At 34.2% G+C, this 17,919-nt stretch overlaps 1 protein-coding gene across 2 annotated transcripts in view; it reads left to right on the top strand.

Annotated features, from left to right (window-relative positions):
• EPHA3 (EPH receptor A3) overlaps positions 1-17,919 on the top strand; it is a 326,023-nt gene that overhangs the window by 235,118 nt on the left and 72,986 nt on the right. For both annotated transcript variants that reach the window (XM_045557657.1, XM_045557665.1), the window contains exon 6: positions 16,328-16,452. In XM_045557657.1, the coding sequence (XP_045413613.1) occupies positions 16,328-16,452 (125 nt within the window). The remainder of the gene's footprint in view (positions 1-16,327; positions 16,453-17,919) is intronic.

Below are 17,919 nucleotides of genomic sequence, written 5' to 3'. Positions count from 1 at the left end.
TATACATAATAAATATCAGGGTTTATTAAGACAAAAAAAAAGGATTTGTTCAAAATGAGTTTCTGGTCCAGTTGCGGTGGCCTATGCCTATAAACCTAGCTACTCAGCAAGCTGAGGCAGGAGAATCACTTAAGCCCAGGAGTTCCAGACCAGACTCGGCAATATAGCAAGAACCTGTCTCTAAAAAAAAAAAAGAAAAAGAAAAGAAAAGAAAAGAAAAACAAGTTTCCCAACTGAAAGCTAAATATGTACAATTATACGCCTTCTTCACATAAAATTACTTACAAATATAATCATATACAAAATGGGCAAGAGGATATTTTCCTAATGTTTGGGAATTTGCACTGGAAACACGGAAATAGGACAAAATTTGTACCAAGTATATCACGTTCGAAAGAGAACTACAAACAGTTGGATCCAGACACATCTGGAAGGTTTTTTGAGAGGCACAAAATGGGTCTCTGCAGTGTAGATCTACAAAGAGTCATCTGGAAAAATCACAAGTGCCCACAAAGAACTAGTACACAGTTTTAAAAGCCGGTACACTCAAGAAAACAGTGGAACTCAACAAATGCATGCAATTATGTACATGCTGAAGGATAAATTTTTTATTTTCCACAATCTCTCTACAGTGCCCTAGGAGGGAAAGGAGAAGTAAAGGAGCTGACTTTTTCCCTCCTACCCAGGAAATTGCTGTTTCATACTGGTATACCCTGGGCATTAATAATTGAAAGTGAACAGAAAGCTATGAGATATTACATCAATGTCATCAAAGAATAGGAAAATGAGGTTCAATAGATTAGAAGGTCTCTGTTCTCTGTATTCCATTTTTTGAAAAAATTCCACTGGTCTGGTCTGAATTGGGATATCTGCTTTTTGTTTGAAGGCTGGTTGTCATGATACATCTTGGTCTTTGCCTGGGAATCGCCAAAGATGGACAAGTAATGTAGTGCCTCTTCTTCTCATATCTGAGTATGCTGCATTCTGTGCATAGATGAACAGGATGAAAAAAACTAAACTTTTGGCCCAAAAAGGTCACCCACCTTACAGTAGACAGAAAAACAGAGGCCTCATTGAACAAAAATGATGGCACTAAACTTCCGTATAACACCACGAACTATCCTTCATCTCACTATAGCAACCATACTCTTATTAATCAAATAATTTCCAGTATTATCTGCACTACAAATTACAATTTGAACTTACAACTCAGGAGTGAGTTTGAGACATTAATGATGCTGGGGTAGGGATATATAATATATGTGCACCTGTTAGCTCTGTTGGCATAAACATACATATGCTTATATGTTTATGTGTCTATATTTGGCTTCCTTAAGCTTTGTCCCACAGGAAGCCAAAACTTTTCAACGACATCATTAACTGGAGTAGATCTAAATTGTTTGTGTCTTGAAAATCTAAATGTAGCTGTAGGTGGTCTCAGCTCTCATTATTATCCCAGAATATTTTCAGAAATGCAAGGTGTCTTAGTTTATATCCTCACAGAAGTAGAAGTTGAATGGAGAATTTGAGTACAGGCTATTTATTTGGGGGATGATCCCAGGAAACATAGGTAGGGGAGTATGAAAATGAAAGAAAAAGAAAGGTGACCACTGAAGGATGAATATTGACCACATTATGCTGTGGGAACCTGGAGGTTAATCCTGTTGCTGAACAGTGGGAGCTCATATGGAACACGTGCTTCAGAGATATCCCATACAAGAAAGAGGAAGCTGAGGTATTTATATATGAATTCCCCATCAGTCATTGACTGAGGGCTGTTCTAAGGAAGAGAGGTAATTGAAAGAGTATCATTCTCTGGACTTCCAGCCTAAAGTAAATGGACAGAGGTGACTCTCATGACAAAAGAAAGCCCTCAGTCAAATAAATTGAGTCAGTGACACCTTGAAATTGGAAAGTTGTCCTTATAGTAAATTTCAAAGGGATATTGTTGGGACACAAACAAAATAGCCCCATTAGGTATCCCGGATGGGCTGGAGTATTTCAAATCCTTCAGAGGTTAACTAAGCTGAGGATAGGTTCCATGTGCTTTGGGGGAAACATAGGGTATCAGACAGTAACTTGTAAAGAAATCGAACTCCAGTGATCAGACTGTGTTAGATGTCCATAAAGGCAGGTTCTACATCCACCTTTTACACTACTTTAACCATTGCACCTTACATGGTGCCTGGCATGTAACAGATGTGCAAAACATTCAGGAATGAAATTGTATTATGATATTTACTTTAATAATTTTTATTAAAGCAATAAGCAAAGTTATGCAAAAAGGAACATGTAAAGAGAAATACATTAATTATTAATTTAGAAAAGACCCTAGAACCATAATAAGGAGAGCTGTAAGATTAGGATTGTTGCTTTATTAAATGAAATGCAAAATTCTGCTGTCTCTAGTGTCCCTCCAGAGAACTATGTGAATATTTCTTTAGTCTTATTCCAGTAAAATAATAGGGAAAAAGAAGAGTATGGGCTTAAATCTGGTCACAGACTTTTTTTTAAATTTACTATTTACATTTTTTTCTCTTCTGTAAACTTGAAATAAAAATTATCTCATTATTCATATTACAAGGAGGTACTACCAGGTATGAATGGGGGAATTCAAATGAGAAAGGTATAAGAAAACGAATGACATTGCCACCATTTGCTAATTGTAGTTTTAGCTAAATTTCTCAATATTTTTAATTCTAAATTTTCTTTCATGTCAAATCAAGAAAACAATTCCTGATTTTTTAAAGATTGATATTAGAATTAAAAAGAATACATGAATCTGATATATACAATGATTAGTAATTGAACTTTATGTAGAATGTGCAAGTATAAATATGTACACATCTAAATGTGTATATATGTGTATGTATACATACATGTATATGATAGTAGACATATTAGACTTTATATATGCATATGTCTTCCAATTTGTATTCTTAAAATGATTACAATCAGATTTTATATTTCATCAGTTTTCTTCCCTTGAATATGAACTGTGGGTATGTGATTTTCTCACTGGGATAGGTTTTCTGATGATTCATATGGTTTGAAGAATTTATGTTCTAATTTCATTAAATATTTGTACCCATCTATTTTTTGTAATTTTATATTCATATTTAAAAATAAAAATATAGAGTCTCCTCTATACTGCATGTCTTCCACCTATATTTGGATAAAAAATATGTTGGTTTAAGATTTCAAAGTCAAAAGAAAGGTTGACGCTAACCATTCAGATGCCAGTTTTTGCAGCAGCCATTCTTGGGATAGTTTGTCATCAATGTTATTCATCGTTTCCTTAAATTAACATTGGTAGTTAGCAATTTGTAGTCCAGAAGGGCCTTTTAATTTGTCTTCAAAAAGTGACTTTGAACATATGTTATTTTGTTAAATTATAGATGTTAACTGAATAAATTCTTTGGTTGCATGTTTTCTTTCTACAATCACTTGATTGTTTCCTGTAAAACCCTGCTGACTTTTTATGGAATGTGTTCGAAAATTTTTCTCACAATTTTCCTTCTGTGCCTGTGGTTCTTGTAGTTGCTTCCCTCATTATAAGCTTAATTGCCAGGGGTTTTGTCACAAAAACATGATCTTTTCTGTTACAAAACTTTCCCTTTCCTTGGGTTGACTTTTTTTCTTACCTGATTTCATGGCCCATCATTTTAGTAGAATCTAGTGGTGAATTACCTAAAGCACTTCCCAACCTATCTCTACACACTTTTTGTAAATGAAAGAGTACAAACACTATTTTATGTGTAACTGCCTAAATATTGGATGGTTTATATTGAACACAAATGTTAATGGAATATTCATTTCATATGTACACATTTGCAAACTCCATATATTGTGTAGAACCCAAAGTCTGGTTTCACTAAATTCTTATTTCAGGATCTCCTTTCAGAGATTAAACCAACCTATTAGAGCCAAAAATCAATTTGACAATCAGTTATTCCTAAGGTTAACAAAGAGTAAAAGTACTGCACTTTAGCCATTCAGGAAAGCAAGGTATATACATGGATCCATAAATGTATATATGAAAACCAACTGTGAACCCACTAGAACATAAAGGGTAAGAAACCCAGTCATATTTGGAAAGTAGACTGCCAGACTTCTCAAACTTCAAGTTTGCTTTGCCTCTAGCATTTTTCCCTTAATTTTTTTCTAGCTAGGTGTATTTTGAAGGAAATTTAACTTGAAAAGCATGTTTCTAAAGCTAAACCACAGACTGTGCAATGTGAATAATAATGATCCTCGGCTTATTGTTTTTCAAGTCCAGAAGAAATCTGACAGACCAAGCCAGCAATACTTTGTAATGCTTATATAATAGTTTCATGCAGATTTTTTCTTCAACACATGGCTCTGAAAAATAGAAAAAATATATACATGGAACACAATAGAAAAATGTTTAAAATCATTAAAAGCCATATATTTAATTTAACCATCTCTTAATTCTGGTGCACTATGTATACTACTTTTTACTTCATTTTTTTTTAAATAGCTTCATTGAGCTATATTTGCATCTCATTAAATCCACCCATTTTGAGTATAATTAAATAATTTTTAGTAACTTTATCGACTCATGCCACCATCTTCATAAATTAGTTTTAGAATATTTTCTTCCCTTCTATCAGTAATGATGTTAAACCCATCATTGCATTTGTCATACAGTTTTTAATATAATTCTAATTTAAAGGTCTTCATATGGAATTTGGTTTTTCATAAATAAAACTCAACACAAATGACTTAAGTTTACTTCACAAGCTTGGGAATAAATGTTTAAATTTTTATGGCACATTAAGTAAAATGTAGTGTCTCCCTATAAAAATTGAAGTCTGCACAGCTATGTCAGAAAATGCTTGCCCTGTGTAGGCTAATGATAATTTTCTGTTAGCTGTTGCAGTAAGGCAGGATCCTAAATATACACATTGAAATGAAAGCCAAATCCTTAAAAGAAACAAGTTATTACTATATTTGCACCCACATAATTTTCTTTTTAGCTTTACTTATACAATCCAAAAATGGAACAAATTAAGGCTATTTTTTTATAATGTGGTAGAATTTTTATGGCGTGTGTTAAAATTAATCAGCTCCAGTTTTCAAAATTCTGAGGTCAATTATGTGAAGTATTCTTAATTGCAAAAATATGTATTGATGCATTTTACTTTTTTGGACAGACTTGAGAACTAGAAATACTCCAAAATTCATGGCTAGCTAAAAAGGTATTTGACAAAAGTTCTTCAGCTAAATTAATCCTGTGACTGAAACTAAAGAGGTCAAGCCACAGGCATAATGAGAATTAAGCAGCAGGTAGTCTGCCTCTACAATTTCTCCTTTGCTTTCTGTTTGGATTTTTAGGAATCTCTATTTGTGAAGAATAAATGTATTTATCGCAACTAAATGTTTGCTTTGTTTTTTTTTTTTGAGACAGAGTCTTACTCTGTCTTACTCTTGTTGCCCAGTCTAGAGTACTGTGGCGTCAGCCTAGCTCACAGCAACCTCAAACTCCTGGGCTCAAGCAATACTCCTGCCTCAACCTCCAGAGTAGATGGGACTAAGTTTTTTATTTTAGTAGAGAAGGGGTCTCACTCTTGCTCAGGCTGGTCTCAAACTTCTGAGCTCAAGTAATCCTCCTGCCTAGGCCTCCCAGAGTGCTAGGATTACAGGCAGGCGTGAACCACTGCACCCTCCATAAATGTTTGAATTTCTTAATCAAGTGATACGGGGCAGAAAAGGAGGGAATTTGTTTGGGACAAAGGGAGGTTGGAAAGTATTAGTAAGTGCAAGCATAGACAATTCAAATTTTACAGCCAAAATAGAAGTTTTGGAGGCCTGATTGCTTGTGGAAACTCTGTAAGTCTCTGTTGGTATTCATTTTGTTTGTATAAATATGCTAACATACTCAAATTAGCATATTCTCCACCTGCATCCTTCAGACAGCTAGATGAGAAAATATTAATAAACTCAATGTCTTTTTTTAGTACTTAATTTCTTAAATTTTAATTGAAATTTGATAATGGGTTTGGGATGCATATGTGGAGGATATGTAGAGTGATTATTAGGATTCATGTCATAATTGTCAAATGCATTTAACTTTTTCCTATTTTACTTAAAATTTTAGGAGATATTTTTTGAATTAGTAAATAAAGACTATTATGTTCTTTAAGAGTATGCCTAGGTTATAAATAAGTTTCTGGCATTGCAATAACCTGGAATTAGGGCTTCTCAGAAAGATGATTTCATGGTAAGCAAAATATTTTATGTTCTGTATAGTGCCCCACCAAAATTGTTCTTTTTTCTGGAATACTCTCTTGTTCCACTTTTTCAAGCCAATGAGTATTTCTATATGTGAGTAAATTGGATAGCTCCAAACTAATTTCCAAAATCTGATTTCCAAATGTTTGAACAGACTTCATAGATTTCCTGTTATAGGAGGTTTGGGCTTTTACCTCCCTAAGGAAGGAATCAACCTACATGATTTCTCAAGAGAACCTCCCTCTCTGCTTCAATTACTCTCTGTTGAACTCAGGGTAAGGTTGCTAGGCACATACAAGCCATATGGGCCAGGCATATATAAGCCATATGTTAAGCTCAATACCTCAACATTTTTTTTTCTGTTTCCGCGTACAAGATGAATAATATTTAGATGCAATGCATACTTCTATGGTGTCTATCCATTTTTAAAGAAAATTTTGAGGAGATATAATGCAGTATCAAAATTTATGATTCTCACATGAAAAAAGAGTTAAGCAATGGTTGCTCTCTCACTCATGTGTTACTTATGAGGACAATTGTCATTCCTGTAGGAGTAAATCAATTTCTTTGTCACTCACCCAAGAATATATTGAAGTGAAAATGAAGTTATTATAGGGCCACAGTTGAATTCATACAAGTGCATGTGCACATATATCTGGGTGTTTGGTTTCAAAATTTGGTACCTCAATTAATATTAGCAATTTATTATTTGTGACACAGACTCCAAATGACTGTACCACAACAGAGTTGTGATGCCTTGAAGAACACTGGCTGGTTTGACATAACCATGGCCTCATTTTCTCCTTATTTTCTTTTCTTATTACTCATAAAGATGAAATATGCAACAAAGATTAAGCAAAATTGCTTATTTGGGGCCTCAACAGTACCAACCAGGAGTGGGTGGTCCCAGAGAAGAATGTTAGCTTATGATTGAGTGCTTCCATCTAATTAACAATGTGAACTGACTAAAATCCTAGGGGCTGATCAGCAGAGACACAGCAGCCCCACAGATAGTAAGCCTGTAAGGGGTGGAAGTGCCAATCCTTTAAATAGCATAATGCATTGAAACTAATTATTACCACAGCTGTTAAAGGCTGTTTTTAAACCTTCATTGAACATCAAAGACAGTACATCATGGATATCTGCTATGGTTTGAATGTTTGTGTCCCCTCCAAATTTATATATTGAAACTTAGCCACCGATATGGAGGTCTTAGGGGGTGGGACTTTGGAAACGTCATCAGGGTAAAACCCTCATGATTGGGAACACAGCTACAGGGCCTGATCTATGAACCAGGAAACGGACCTTCACCAGACACCAAATTTGGGACGTCCAGCCTCCAGAACTATAAGAAATAAATATCTGTTGTTTATAAGCTATTCAGTTTATGTTAGTTTTTAGTAGCAGCCCGGACAAAGACAAAGTCTCTGGGTTTGAAGTGTAAGGAAAAAAAAAATTAAAGCAATATTGTGTACATGCCAGAAATTTCTTCAGATACCTCATTACCTCTCTGTCAAGGAGAGGACATCTGCTTTCTTGAAAAAACCTTCCAGATGATAGTTCGCTACTGCTATTGCTTTAAAATATAGGTTTTATTATTATTCAAGTATGATGAGGCCAACAGATGAGGAGATGACTTCACTGAAAAAATAGTGTGTTATTCACAGTTCCCAAGAGTAGGCATCCCGTGCCACACAAGGCCACAAAGCAAGGCACTAGGGTCGGTCAGGAGGCAGAAGGAGCCATGGAAAAACATGGACAGGATCCTTTATTGTGGATTCTATAGGCAAAGCATGGCGGGGCAAGCAGGCCTAGAGTTGGTTACTCTGAATAATTTCACTGACTCTGAGGGATGGAGACTGTCTCTAGCTGTCTGGTACCTGGCCCTTACATGATTAGAACGGCATAATATTGCCTCCTGGAGTACAAGAGCAAGAAGGAGGTGTTTCAGAGGAAAGGCTCTGGACTGGTTAGTTTGCATATGCAAGGCACACTCCTGAGCTAGTCAGGTGCTATCTTTAAGAATTGACTAGCTCTGGAAGAGGTAATCTCTCTACAAATCAGTGAGGCCTCAGATGCCAGAGCAGCAAGAACACAGTAATTTAGAAAATATTTTGGTTAAGTTAATACAGAGATATACTGAAATCTAATTATACAAACTGCAGTTTTTACTTCCTTTTAAATCAAAGTGATATTTACATACAGTGAATTATTCTGATCCAAAGTGTAAAAGTCAATGGCCTTTGAGAAACATCTATACTCCAATCAAGATATAGATTATTTCTATCACTGTAGAATGTTCTCTGGTGTCTGTTTCCAGTCTATAGTCATAGTTTGCCAATGAAAGCTTAGTTTACTTAAGACCAGTATATATTTAGTTTCTAAATACAATATAACATAATATAATTTTTTTACTCCTTCCTATCCTACTGCTTGGGCACATTAATCAAACAGCTCAAGACGTAGCCTGATAGCCTTTCAGAATAGTTTTCTCACCATTCTCTGTTAAAATGGAAGGTAGGCAAAAGTCAGTAGGCTTATCCATTTTCCACCACTACATTTTTATCAGCTACATTCTACAATTTCCCTCTTAAATCTTTGAAGCCATCTATACTGAAATAAACTTGTCTATACTAAAAAGTGGTATAAGATACTATCTTATTTTGTCCAAGATTTCATATTTATTTAAATTTTGATTATCAACTTTGGTTTTTATATTTCTACTATATGGACTAATTTTGTGGAAACCACTGAATTAAGACAATAAACACAAGATACTGTCTAAAGCAATCTTGCATTGGTTGGGGACTTGGGCTATGAAAATTCCATCAAAGCAAATTTTCTAAATATTGTAACTAGGAAAATGTTCCCAAGGATAACTTTGACAAAATCAGGATTTAGATCTCTATCCACTTCCAAAGCTAAGCTCTATCTTCTAAAAATTTAAAGATATTTAGAAACTTATTGAATTTAGGAAATTCTCAAACATTTTTGGCTCCCTGGGAAGGAAGATTCTATCCTTTCCATGTGGACTGTTTATATTGTCTCAAAAATGTATTTGTCTAAGTTTAGATTTGGCAAATACCTAGAGTGTTAATCATATGTTTTCAGACATAAAATGAAGAATACCGCATTTAAAAATAATGCACACATAGCTAAACACCTGTCTAGAAATTTTGAGAATATTTTGTTTCAGGTTCAATCAATGAAGAAAAGGAAGAATGCCATAGATACAGTTGAATTCCATTGTCTCACACTAAGAGTAAAAGATAACCAGACCCTCCAACAGCAGCATATCATTTGTGCATCTGTGTAAAGAAAAAACATTCAGCTGAAAAACACACAAATACACAAAACGAACACAAAAATATTTAGACAAATAACCAACTGTCATTCTCATTGCATATAACAATGTATGATGCCCTAGGCTAGGGCTCACTGATTCCCAAACTGCAGAGGCATTGAGCATATTCACAGCCCTCCTAAGGACCTAAAGAGAGAAGAGAAAGACTACTGTAGGATCTCTCAGGAAATCCAAGGAACTTTTTGACTCAAACGTACTACTAATGTACTATATGCATACAGTACATTATATGTGTATATATACATACACACACATATATATATATACACACACACACACACACACATATATATATTTTTTCTCTAAGAATCACAATATTTTATGATAGGGTTGCTAGTATACTACATTTTCCAAAGGTGAGCAGTTATGAAAGAAAACTTTATTTGCTCTATTTATATTATTTTCTAACTATATAATTTCTTTAGAGATTAATCAACTTTAAATGGACAATGAGTGTTTTAAATATAGCTGTTTATCATTATTAACCTCTTTCACATTGAAGCATTATATTTAGAAACCTAAGATTATTCCCACAAATTTTCAGAGATATATCACATATATGAAGATTGTTCTGACTCCTAAAATATTAGAGAATATTAAAAGAAAGAGCTATATTTTAAAAAAGGAATGTGAAGATCTATTGAGAAAATAAAAAACAAGATTTCATCTTGATGAATTCAAGCTATAAACATCTAGGAAATGAACCCTTCTCTATTACTACTGTTTTTTTTTTCGTTTATATTTCTCCATGCTGAGATATGGATGAGATTATAAACTGTATATACATTCTTCTGTCTTAAAAACTACTTTGGGGTCTTTAAAATTTTGTTGTTTTCTAAAAATTTAGAATGGAGAAGGCTATATCTTGCATATATACTATTAACAAAAAATAGGGAGGGGAAATTCTGGTCAAAATTTATTTTCAATGAGTTACATCTTAGAATGTTTTTCTCCAAGCACCATTGATTTTGTCAAGAAAATTACTTTTCCCTGTACTACAGAATTTGAATGATATAATTTTACAGAAAGTGGTCACTCTTCTTCTCACTTTCATTTGAATTGTCTTATTTTAACATCAGGAGCTAAATAAAATTCATCTTTCAGAGGAACTAGCCACAAAATATGTTGTACATATTATTGAGAAGCTAACCAAAGAACTTGACTAGGTTTAGGCAAAGCTGGCCCTATGCTAGGCACCGAAGACTCTGAGGGACTATAGTTTACTGGGAAGACATACTGGTAAGGAATGATGTAATTATGACCCAATGCAGTGGGCTAAATAATGGGAAAATGAGCAACTATACTATGACAGGTCAGAGGAAGGAGCTGATTAACTATTGCCTAAGGGACTCAGGAAAAACTTTATGGAGGAATTATATTAGCAAAGGATTTTGAAGGATAATGAGTAGAAGTGGTTTTCCAGGTGGAAAAGGAAGAGATCTAGCGTTCCAGACAGGGAGTACAGCACACACAAACCAACAGAAGAATTGTTTTTTAAAATTTTAGCTTTGAATGGAGAGCAATAAATGATAAAGCAGTCATGTATATTGCAGCTTGTAAGAAGACTTAGGTAATAATGATATGAATTTCACATTATATATCCTACTGTAGTCCAGAATTTCCCAAATGTTTGTTAAGAGCTTTCTACTTATCATCTTCTTAGAAATATAGATTTGCAGGTCTTTCCTTTGGAGCTTATTATTTACATAACAAGTTTAGGAAATCTAGATTTTAAATTATGAGATTTTGAAGGAGAGGAGAGTCAACATTTTATTTGCTTTAGAAAATAATAAGTCATCAAACTGTGTAGAAAGTCCAAGTTCTGGAAAGATTGAGATGAAAGGCACAGAGTCCAATGCAGAGGAAAAATGGCAAGGGTCTGAACTAAGGCAGGGCTGGAAAACTAGAATTAAGTAGGAAGAAAATCCATCAGCTTTCAGAAGGTGGAGCTGATTGGCAAGCTTGCTTACTGGTAAGGGAGAAAATATAAAAAAGTATAACTCTGAAATTTCAAACTGAATGCATTGCAAAAACGATGAGAGGCTTTGTGGCTAAAACAAGAATATCTAGAGAAGACTAGGTTTGGGGAAATCAGGGTAGTAATGGTGAGGTGATGAACATTGAGCTATGAAAGACTATGTTAAGAGTGTTTCTGCATGTGATATTAATGGAAGTGTTCACCCTCTGAAAAAAAGAAGAAGAAAATGTTCTTAAGTGGGCATGGTAATGAATGGTAAAGAAAAATAAGGGACTAATGCTTTTAGAACCATGTCTGATTCAAAAGAAAAACCTTTCAACCATTTACTGCATGATATTTTCCCATGGAGATAATTTTTAAAAGCTTTGGCTCACTTAGAAAAGAAATACTGAGCCCTTTTTGTTATTACTTTAACTTGTCCAATCTCTAAACCACAGAGATACCTCAGAGGTTCATTAGAAATTCCCAAACCCAGAAAGAGGAAGGTCCCAATAAAAACAAACGAACAAAACCAGATCCTTTAGGAATTGAATTTTGAAGTTTTCACTTCCTGATTTTAAGGAACGGTCATATTTTAGTTGCAGAATAATGGTAAATGTAGCTTAAAATAATGAAATAACTGTAGTTAAAATAATGAGTCCCTTCCATATCTGTCAGTAGATTTGACATACACAAATATCAAGTGTGATTCTCATTCAAAGTGAGAACAAGCAAGTCCCATCCCTAACCTGATTCTTTTACCCCTAAGGCAAGTAAGTCCTGTCCCTAACCTGATTCATTTACACCTGAAACCTTTTTAAGCTCCCCCATTGTGATTTGTTTTTCTGTTATTTCACTGAATGTAGTCAATGGCTATGTTAACAATGAGTACATATCTGGCTCTTCTTCCACAAATGAATGAAGAAACAATCTTTTAGAAAAAGTTCTTTTCCATCTCTAGATTGCGGTTCAAATATTAACCATTAAGGGCGATGCTCCTCTGTTTCTCTGTCACACTTCTGAGCTAGTCATTGCCTGTTGCTGATTGAAGAGGCTGTCATTTCAGCGGCGTGGACTTAAGGAAGAAATCATCCAGTGAACAATTCAACTCTTATTTCCCAGAAAGTTTTGTCTCCTTAGAACAGAAATTGAAAAGCACTTTGATCCAGCTTTCACAAAACACATATTACTAGAGAACATAGGTTGAAAATATCTCTCCAGTCCTATCTCATGACAGAATGGATTGAAAAAACCATGAGCAAATCCACTGTGACATATTTAAGCATTTCCTTAGTACTCAGAGAGTTTGGAAGTTTTCAGTGTTTTTCAGAGGGTTTGGAAGTCCAGAAAAGCTGCATGGAGAATGGTTAACTGTGTGGTTCTTGAGCTACCCTCTCCCTCCCAGCCTTCACTGTTTTTCTCTTGTATTTGTACTCCTCTAAGAAATATTTCAGTTGAAATATAATCAATATCACTTTACCAAGTATGTCATGCCTCTTTTCTGTATTATTTTACAAAGGACACATCTCTTCGTTGTACCCAGAATAGCAGAAGCTAAAAATCAGATATCTTCTCCCTCTCAAAAATACAGACAAAAAATGTATTTTATACACAAAGACATTATTTTAAACTTCCTAAAATTTATTGCTTCCTGGTGTTTTAAACTTTCTTTTTACCAATTTCTTCACTTTTTTCTCTATAAAACTGTCCATTTACTAACCTTCATAAATGCCTGGACTACTTTCTCAGCATCTTATTCTGTCATCAGCGTCTTCCTCTTAATAAGAAAATCTTAATAATCTATCATTTAAGGTATGTAAAAGAGGCACAAAATTGAAAGTCAATCCTAGGCTATTGTGGTGCTCACTAGTAATTGGGATTTTAGCTTATACATGATCAATTTGCCAGGGAAAACCTGTGCTTTCTCTTCTTAACTTTTCTGTCTAGCTTCCATAATTTCTTTGGTCTTAAGGACTATTTTTCCATTTCATATATCGATTAGCCTCCATTCTTTCAAATGACAAATTTAAAAAACAGAGGAATAAGACTAAAATAAATCAAATCTATCTTATGGTGTACATTGCAACACCATATCTTTTTAATACAGAAGAAATTAATTGAAAGAATTTCTATGGATTTGAAAACATTAATACAACGGAGTGCCCATGGAATTTGTCTGTTTCTGCAGTATGTTTGATTATGTCCTAACATTATTTATAAGGGGAGGGAAAAAAATTTTTGTTAATTATTTATTAATATTAAAATATTGATGAGCTGCACCTAAAAGTAGCAGGCTTCCAGCTGGTGCACTCAGTTGAACTGTACTGAAATGCAGCCAGCACAAGGGGTGTGTACTAAAAGAGCAGAACAAATGACTTAACAGGGGCCTAAAAGCAGCAATCAGAAAAGGTTCATTTAACATAGAGATGGCACAAGCTTCAAGAAATTGCCTCTACTTAAGTAAGTGTGGAATTACAAAAGGCTATTTATTACAGCCCAACAGGGCCCCCGCAGCTTGCTCAAAGACCTTTGAAGAAATTCAACAGTTATAAAGTCTTGCTCAGTGCAGATGCAGTAAAATTTGGACAGACCCCCGAAACAGCCTGCAAAGCTTTCATTAAAAAGTTAATACAATCTTCATCAAAATTGTTCTTTGAAATGAATTATTTTCTCTCTCTTCTTTTTTAAAGGAGGGATGCTATACCTGGTTACTATCAAAACTTCTTTGAAAATGTATTTGAACTCCTGGGAAAAATAAAACAAATTCCATGGTGGTATGAAATTAAATGTGGGGCTTCATGGATTTAACAGGAAGGTGTTTCAACATTAAGCTTCTTTGAAATGCTCTCTAAGCACACGTTAAAAGTTGCTCTGTTAATGGACTTTCTTCAGGAGAAAAATTAGTGGAATTTCTTCATTGTTATTACAAAAAGCAAAATTTGATCCCAAGGACATTGGGGCTGCAATTTGTTTATTAGTGACTGGATAATGAATTGACTTTTCTGAGTATTAGAGTAAGTAAAAAAAAAAGTTTTAAAAATTCAACATATCTGTTGTTAATTTATCAGTGATATGTAAATATTAAATATTTGCGTAAAGCTTCAGCAAAATATAATAAAAATAACCTATCTTTTGCTTGGAACCAACTTTAGAGCAGCAAACCACAGGGGCGTGAGTGTGAGGCCAATTTGGGAACTAAAACAGAGTAATATTGAATAGATGAAGAGTATACATGAAAGGATATTAGTTGCTAATGAGAGCAAAATATGAAAAAGAAAATAAATTTACTTTTCCATTAGAAAGCAACACCTACATTTTTCTTTAGGAAAGGATTAAGTCATCATTCCCAGGCCAATAGAATAACAATGCTTTAATTAAGAAAGAGTTCCTATGGGATAGCACAAATAATAGAAACAGGTGGTTGGGAAAGTTTTTGCAATGGATTCTACCTTTTGGTTTACACTTTTCACTGAAGTGGCACAAGGCAAGCTTAATGAAAGTTCTATTTTTCAGTGAGGAATAAAAATGAAAGGTGTTTAAGATAGGAACAGTTGAATGAGAGGTTGGATGCAAAAGTCATCGTGATAATCATAGAAACATTGAATCAACAAATATAGAACTTCTGCTGGCTTTTGTGGGGAAGACAAATATATAGGATTCTAATGGTCCCTGATTTGGGAAAAATCTGTAAGAAAATAGGTTGTTTAACAGTGAAAACAATTCAACAGTTAATGTATCTAAAACTTCCTGAGTTTTGGTTTGTTTGTGTTTGCAATTTATTTTACTGCATTCCACTAAGGCAGGGGGCCGCTGAACTCCAGTGAGACATTTTGATTGACTAGTGTACCAAGATTGAGATTTTAAACCAGAAATACACTGATGGATAGCATGTATTTTTCTTTTTAATGGAAGGATTTGAAGTAGGAAATCACTTAAAATATACTTAAGCTTCAGTTAGAAATGAATGTGACCCTATGATATCTGATATAAACAGGGTTTTTAATTCATATTTCATGTTTTTGATAATTCATAGCAAAACATAGCTGATATAGAGTCACCATCAAATGAGCTATTTCAAAATATATCTAGATAACTGTAACACACATAGCAGTCATTTCCTTGGTACTTGTCATTAAATTTTTTTAAGAAATAAAAAGTTAAAAGTAGAAGATTGTTGTTTTCTTGATTTTTTTTATTCATGAGAGATTTTTTTCAGAAGTCAAGACCTACTGTATTATGTCCTAAATCATATCTATTTTACAATACACTAAATATTATTATTACCTATGGATACCATGGGACTCCTTGTGCATAATGGATTCCAGTCCTCTTACAGAGTTGCATATGAAAATGTTATCAATGAGCTGAAGAATCTGGCATTAATAACATTGCAACATTATAACAAATAGGTAGTCTTGATGTTTTGTTCTCTTTTTAATCTATCAAATATATTTCATTGCTTACATTATAGTAGCAGATTGAAAACATCTGCTCAATTGCCACTAGTCCACCAGCAGTGGAGAATCTCAGCTCATTTTCCATAGGCCTGCACGTACCAGGGCTATAATCCAGCTGCTGAGCCTGCATATGGGGCCAGATAAATACTCAAGAGCCTTGGAAATGGAAATAGTGCTTTCTTGCCAAAGATTAGAACAAGGATAGACTTCATTTTCTTTTCCCTTCTCTCTCTTCTTATTCGCCATCCTTTAAATTGCTCCCTCCCACCATCTCCTCCTATCCTCTCCTTACAGCTCCATCACCTGTCATGACGATTAAGAAAGATCGGACATCCAGAAACAGCATCTCTTTGTCCTGGCAAGAACCTGAGCACCCTAATGGGATCATATTGGACTACGAGGTCAAATACTATGAAAAGGTGGGGAAACAATGTTACAGGGTTAGGTTGTGTAGGCAAAGAGGCTATTTTCTGATGAGCTGTTCTCTTGCAAAGAAATCAATGACGTTGCTAGTAAGCAGTTGAGCTCTGTGTAGAACTCTGGTTATGTGGCCCTTTTGATATATAGGTAGAAGGGGAAGGTTAGAATGCATCTTGCCCAATTCCCCCTATTCTACAGCAACAAGCAACATCAAATATGCCACTACCAACTTAAGCCAGTTAGTTATGACCATAGACGTGACACTTATGTCCTTTCATACCAAGACCCATGCTCTACTAACTATTTTATAATAATTCTTTAGTCTGTTGAGGAACTGTTTCTTAATTCATTGACTCAAGCATCATTTCCTGACCTTCACATTCATATGAATTTCATCCAAGACAGATAGGAATATTGCATTAGCAACAAAAACATTGTAATATTGAACTGATGATGAAAAGCTTTCTTGACTCTGTAGAAGGAAATTGAGAAGGTAGGGGTGGGTGGATAAGTTTGCCTCGCAAAGTAAATTGTGGTTTAGTAATACAATTAGAAAAAATAGGTACACTGTTATTTCTACATAGAATTTAGGCAAGGATATTCCATTACTCTAAATAACACTTATTTCTCCTTGGTTATAAATCATGGTAAGGTTTGAAGGCAAGATATATTCAAACCTTATAATTAGAGCTGGTTGCTTTTATAGCTACTAATATGAACACAATGTATTTATGTACCTGCTGCAGTTGACAAAGTATTTTAAAGTGAATTAGATACAAATTGTGCATGGATAGAGCAGATTACATTTAGAGAATATTTCTGCATACATTATTTATTTTAGTTGTATGATAATCTTATGAAAGTAGGAAAATAAGTTCTTTTACAAATAAGAAAACTGATTACAAATAAGAAAACTAAGAGTCAGTGACATTAGATAAATTTTCCACAGCTTTACTGCTAACAAATATTAGGTCTTTGTTTTGAATCCTTGCTGCCATGATTCCTTGTTTAGTATGTTTTTCCCTATATCACATACTTCCTTTAACATGAGAATGGATCCTTATAGGTATAAGAATTATTGGTATGATCAGTTGTGCAGAAATTTATAATATATATACATTCTTTTCATTATGTACTTATTTCCTTTCTTCAAGTTAATGTATTTCACAAGTATGATGTTATTTTCTCTCATATTCCTTCCTACAGGGAAAAGGTATATCACTGTTATTAAAAGAAATTGAGGCCTAGTAAACTTCATTGTGCCAAAATCATAGTATAAATAAGGTTTCTCCTAGCTTTCAGTCATCCACTGAAAAGTCACGAGTAAAGTCAAATACTCATGTGACTATGGTATTCTATTTTTAGAAGTATGACAAGATAGAATGGGCAAATATAAGAAACCATGTTTATAGACAATGAACAAAATCAAAATAAAATTAATGATGTGCCTCAGTTCAGATTTGATA

The sequence above is a fragment of the Lemur catta genome, chromosome 1 (genome assembly GCF_020740605.2).
Source record: "Lemur catta isolate mLemCat1 chromosome 1, mLemCat1.pri, whole genome shotgun sequence".
Taxonomy (NCBI): Eukaryota; Metazoa; Chordata; class Mammalia; order Primates; family Lemuridae; genus Lemur; species Lemur catta.
This window is presented reverse-complemented; position numbering and strand designations above follow the sequence as displayed.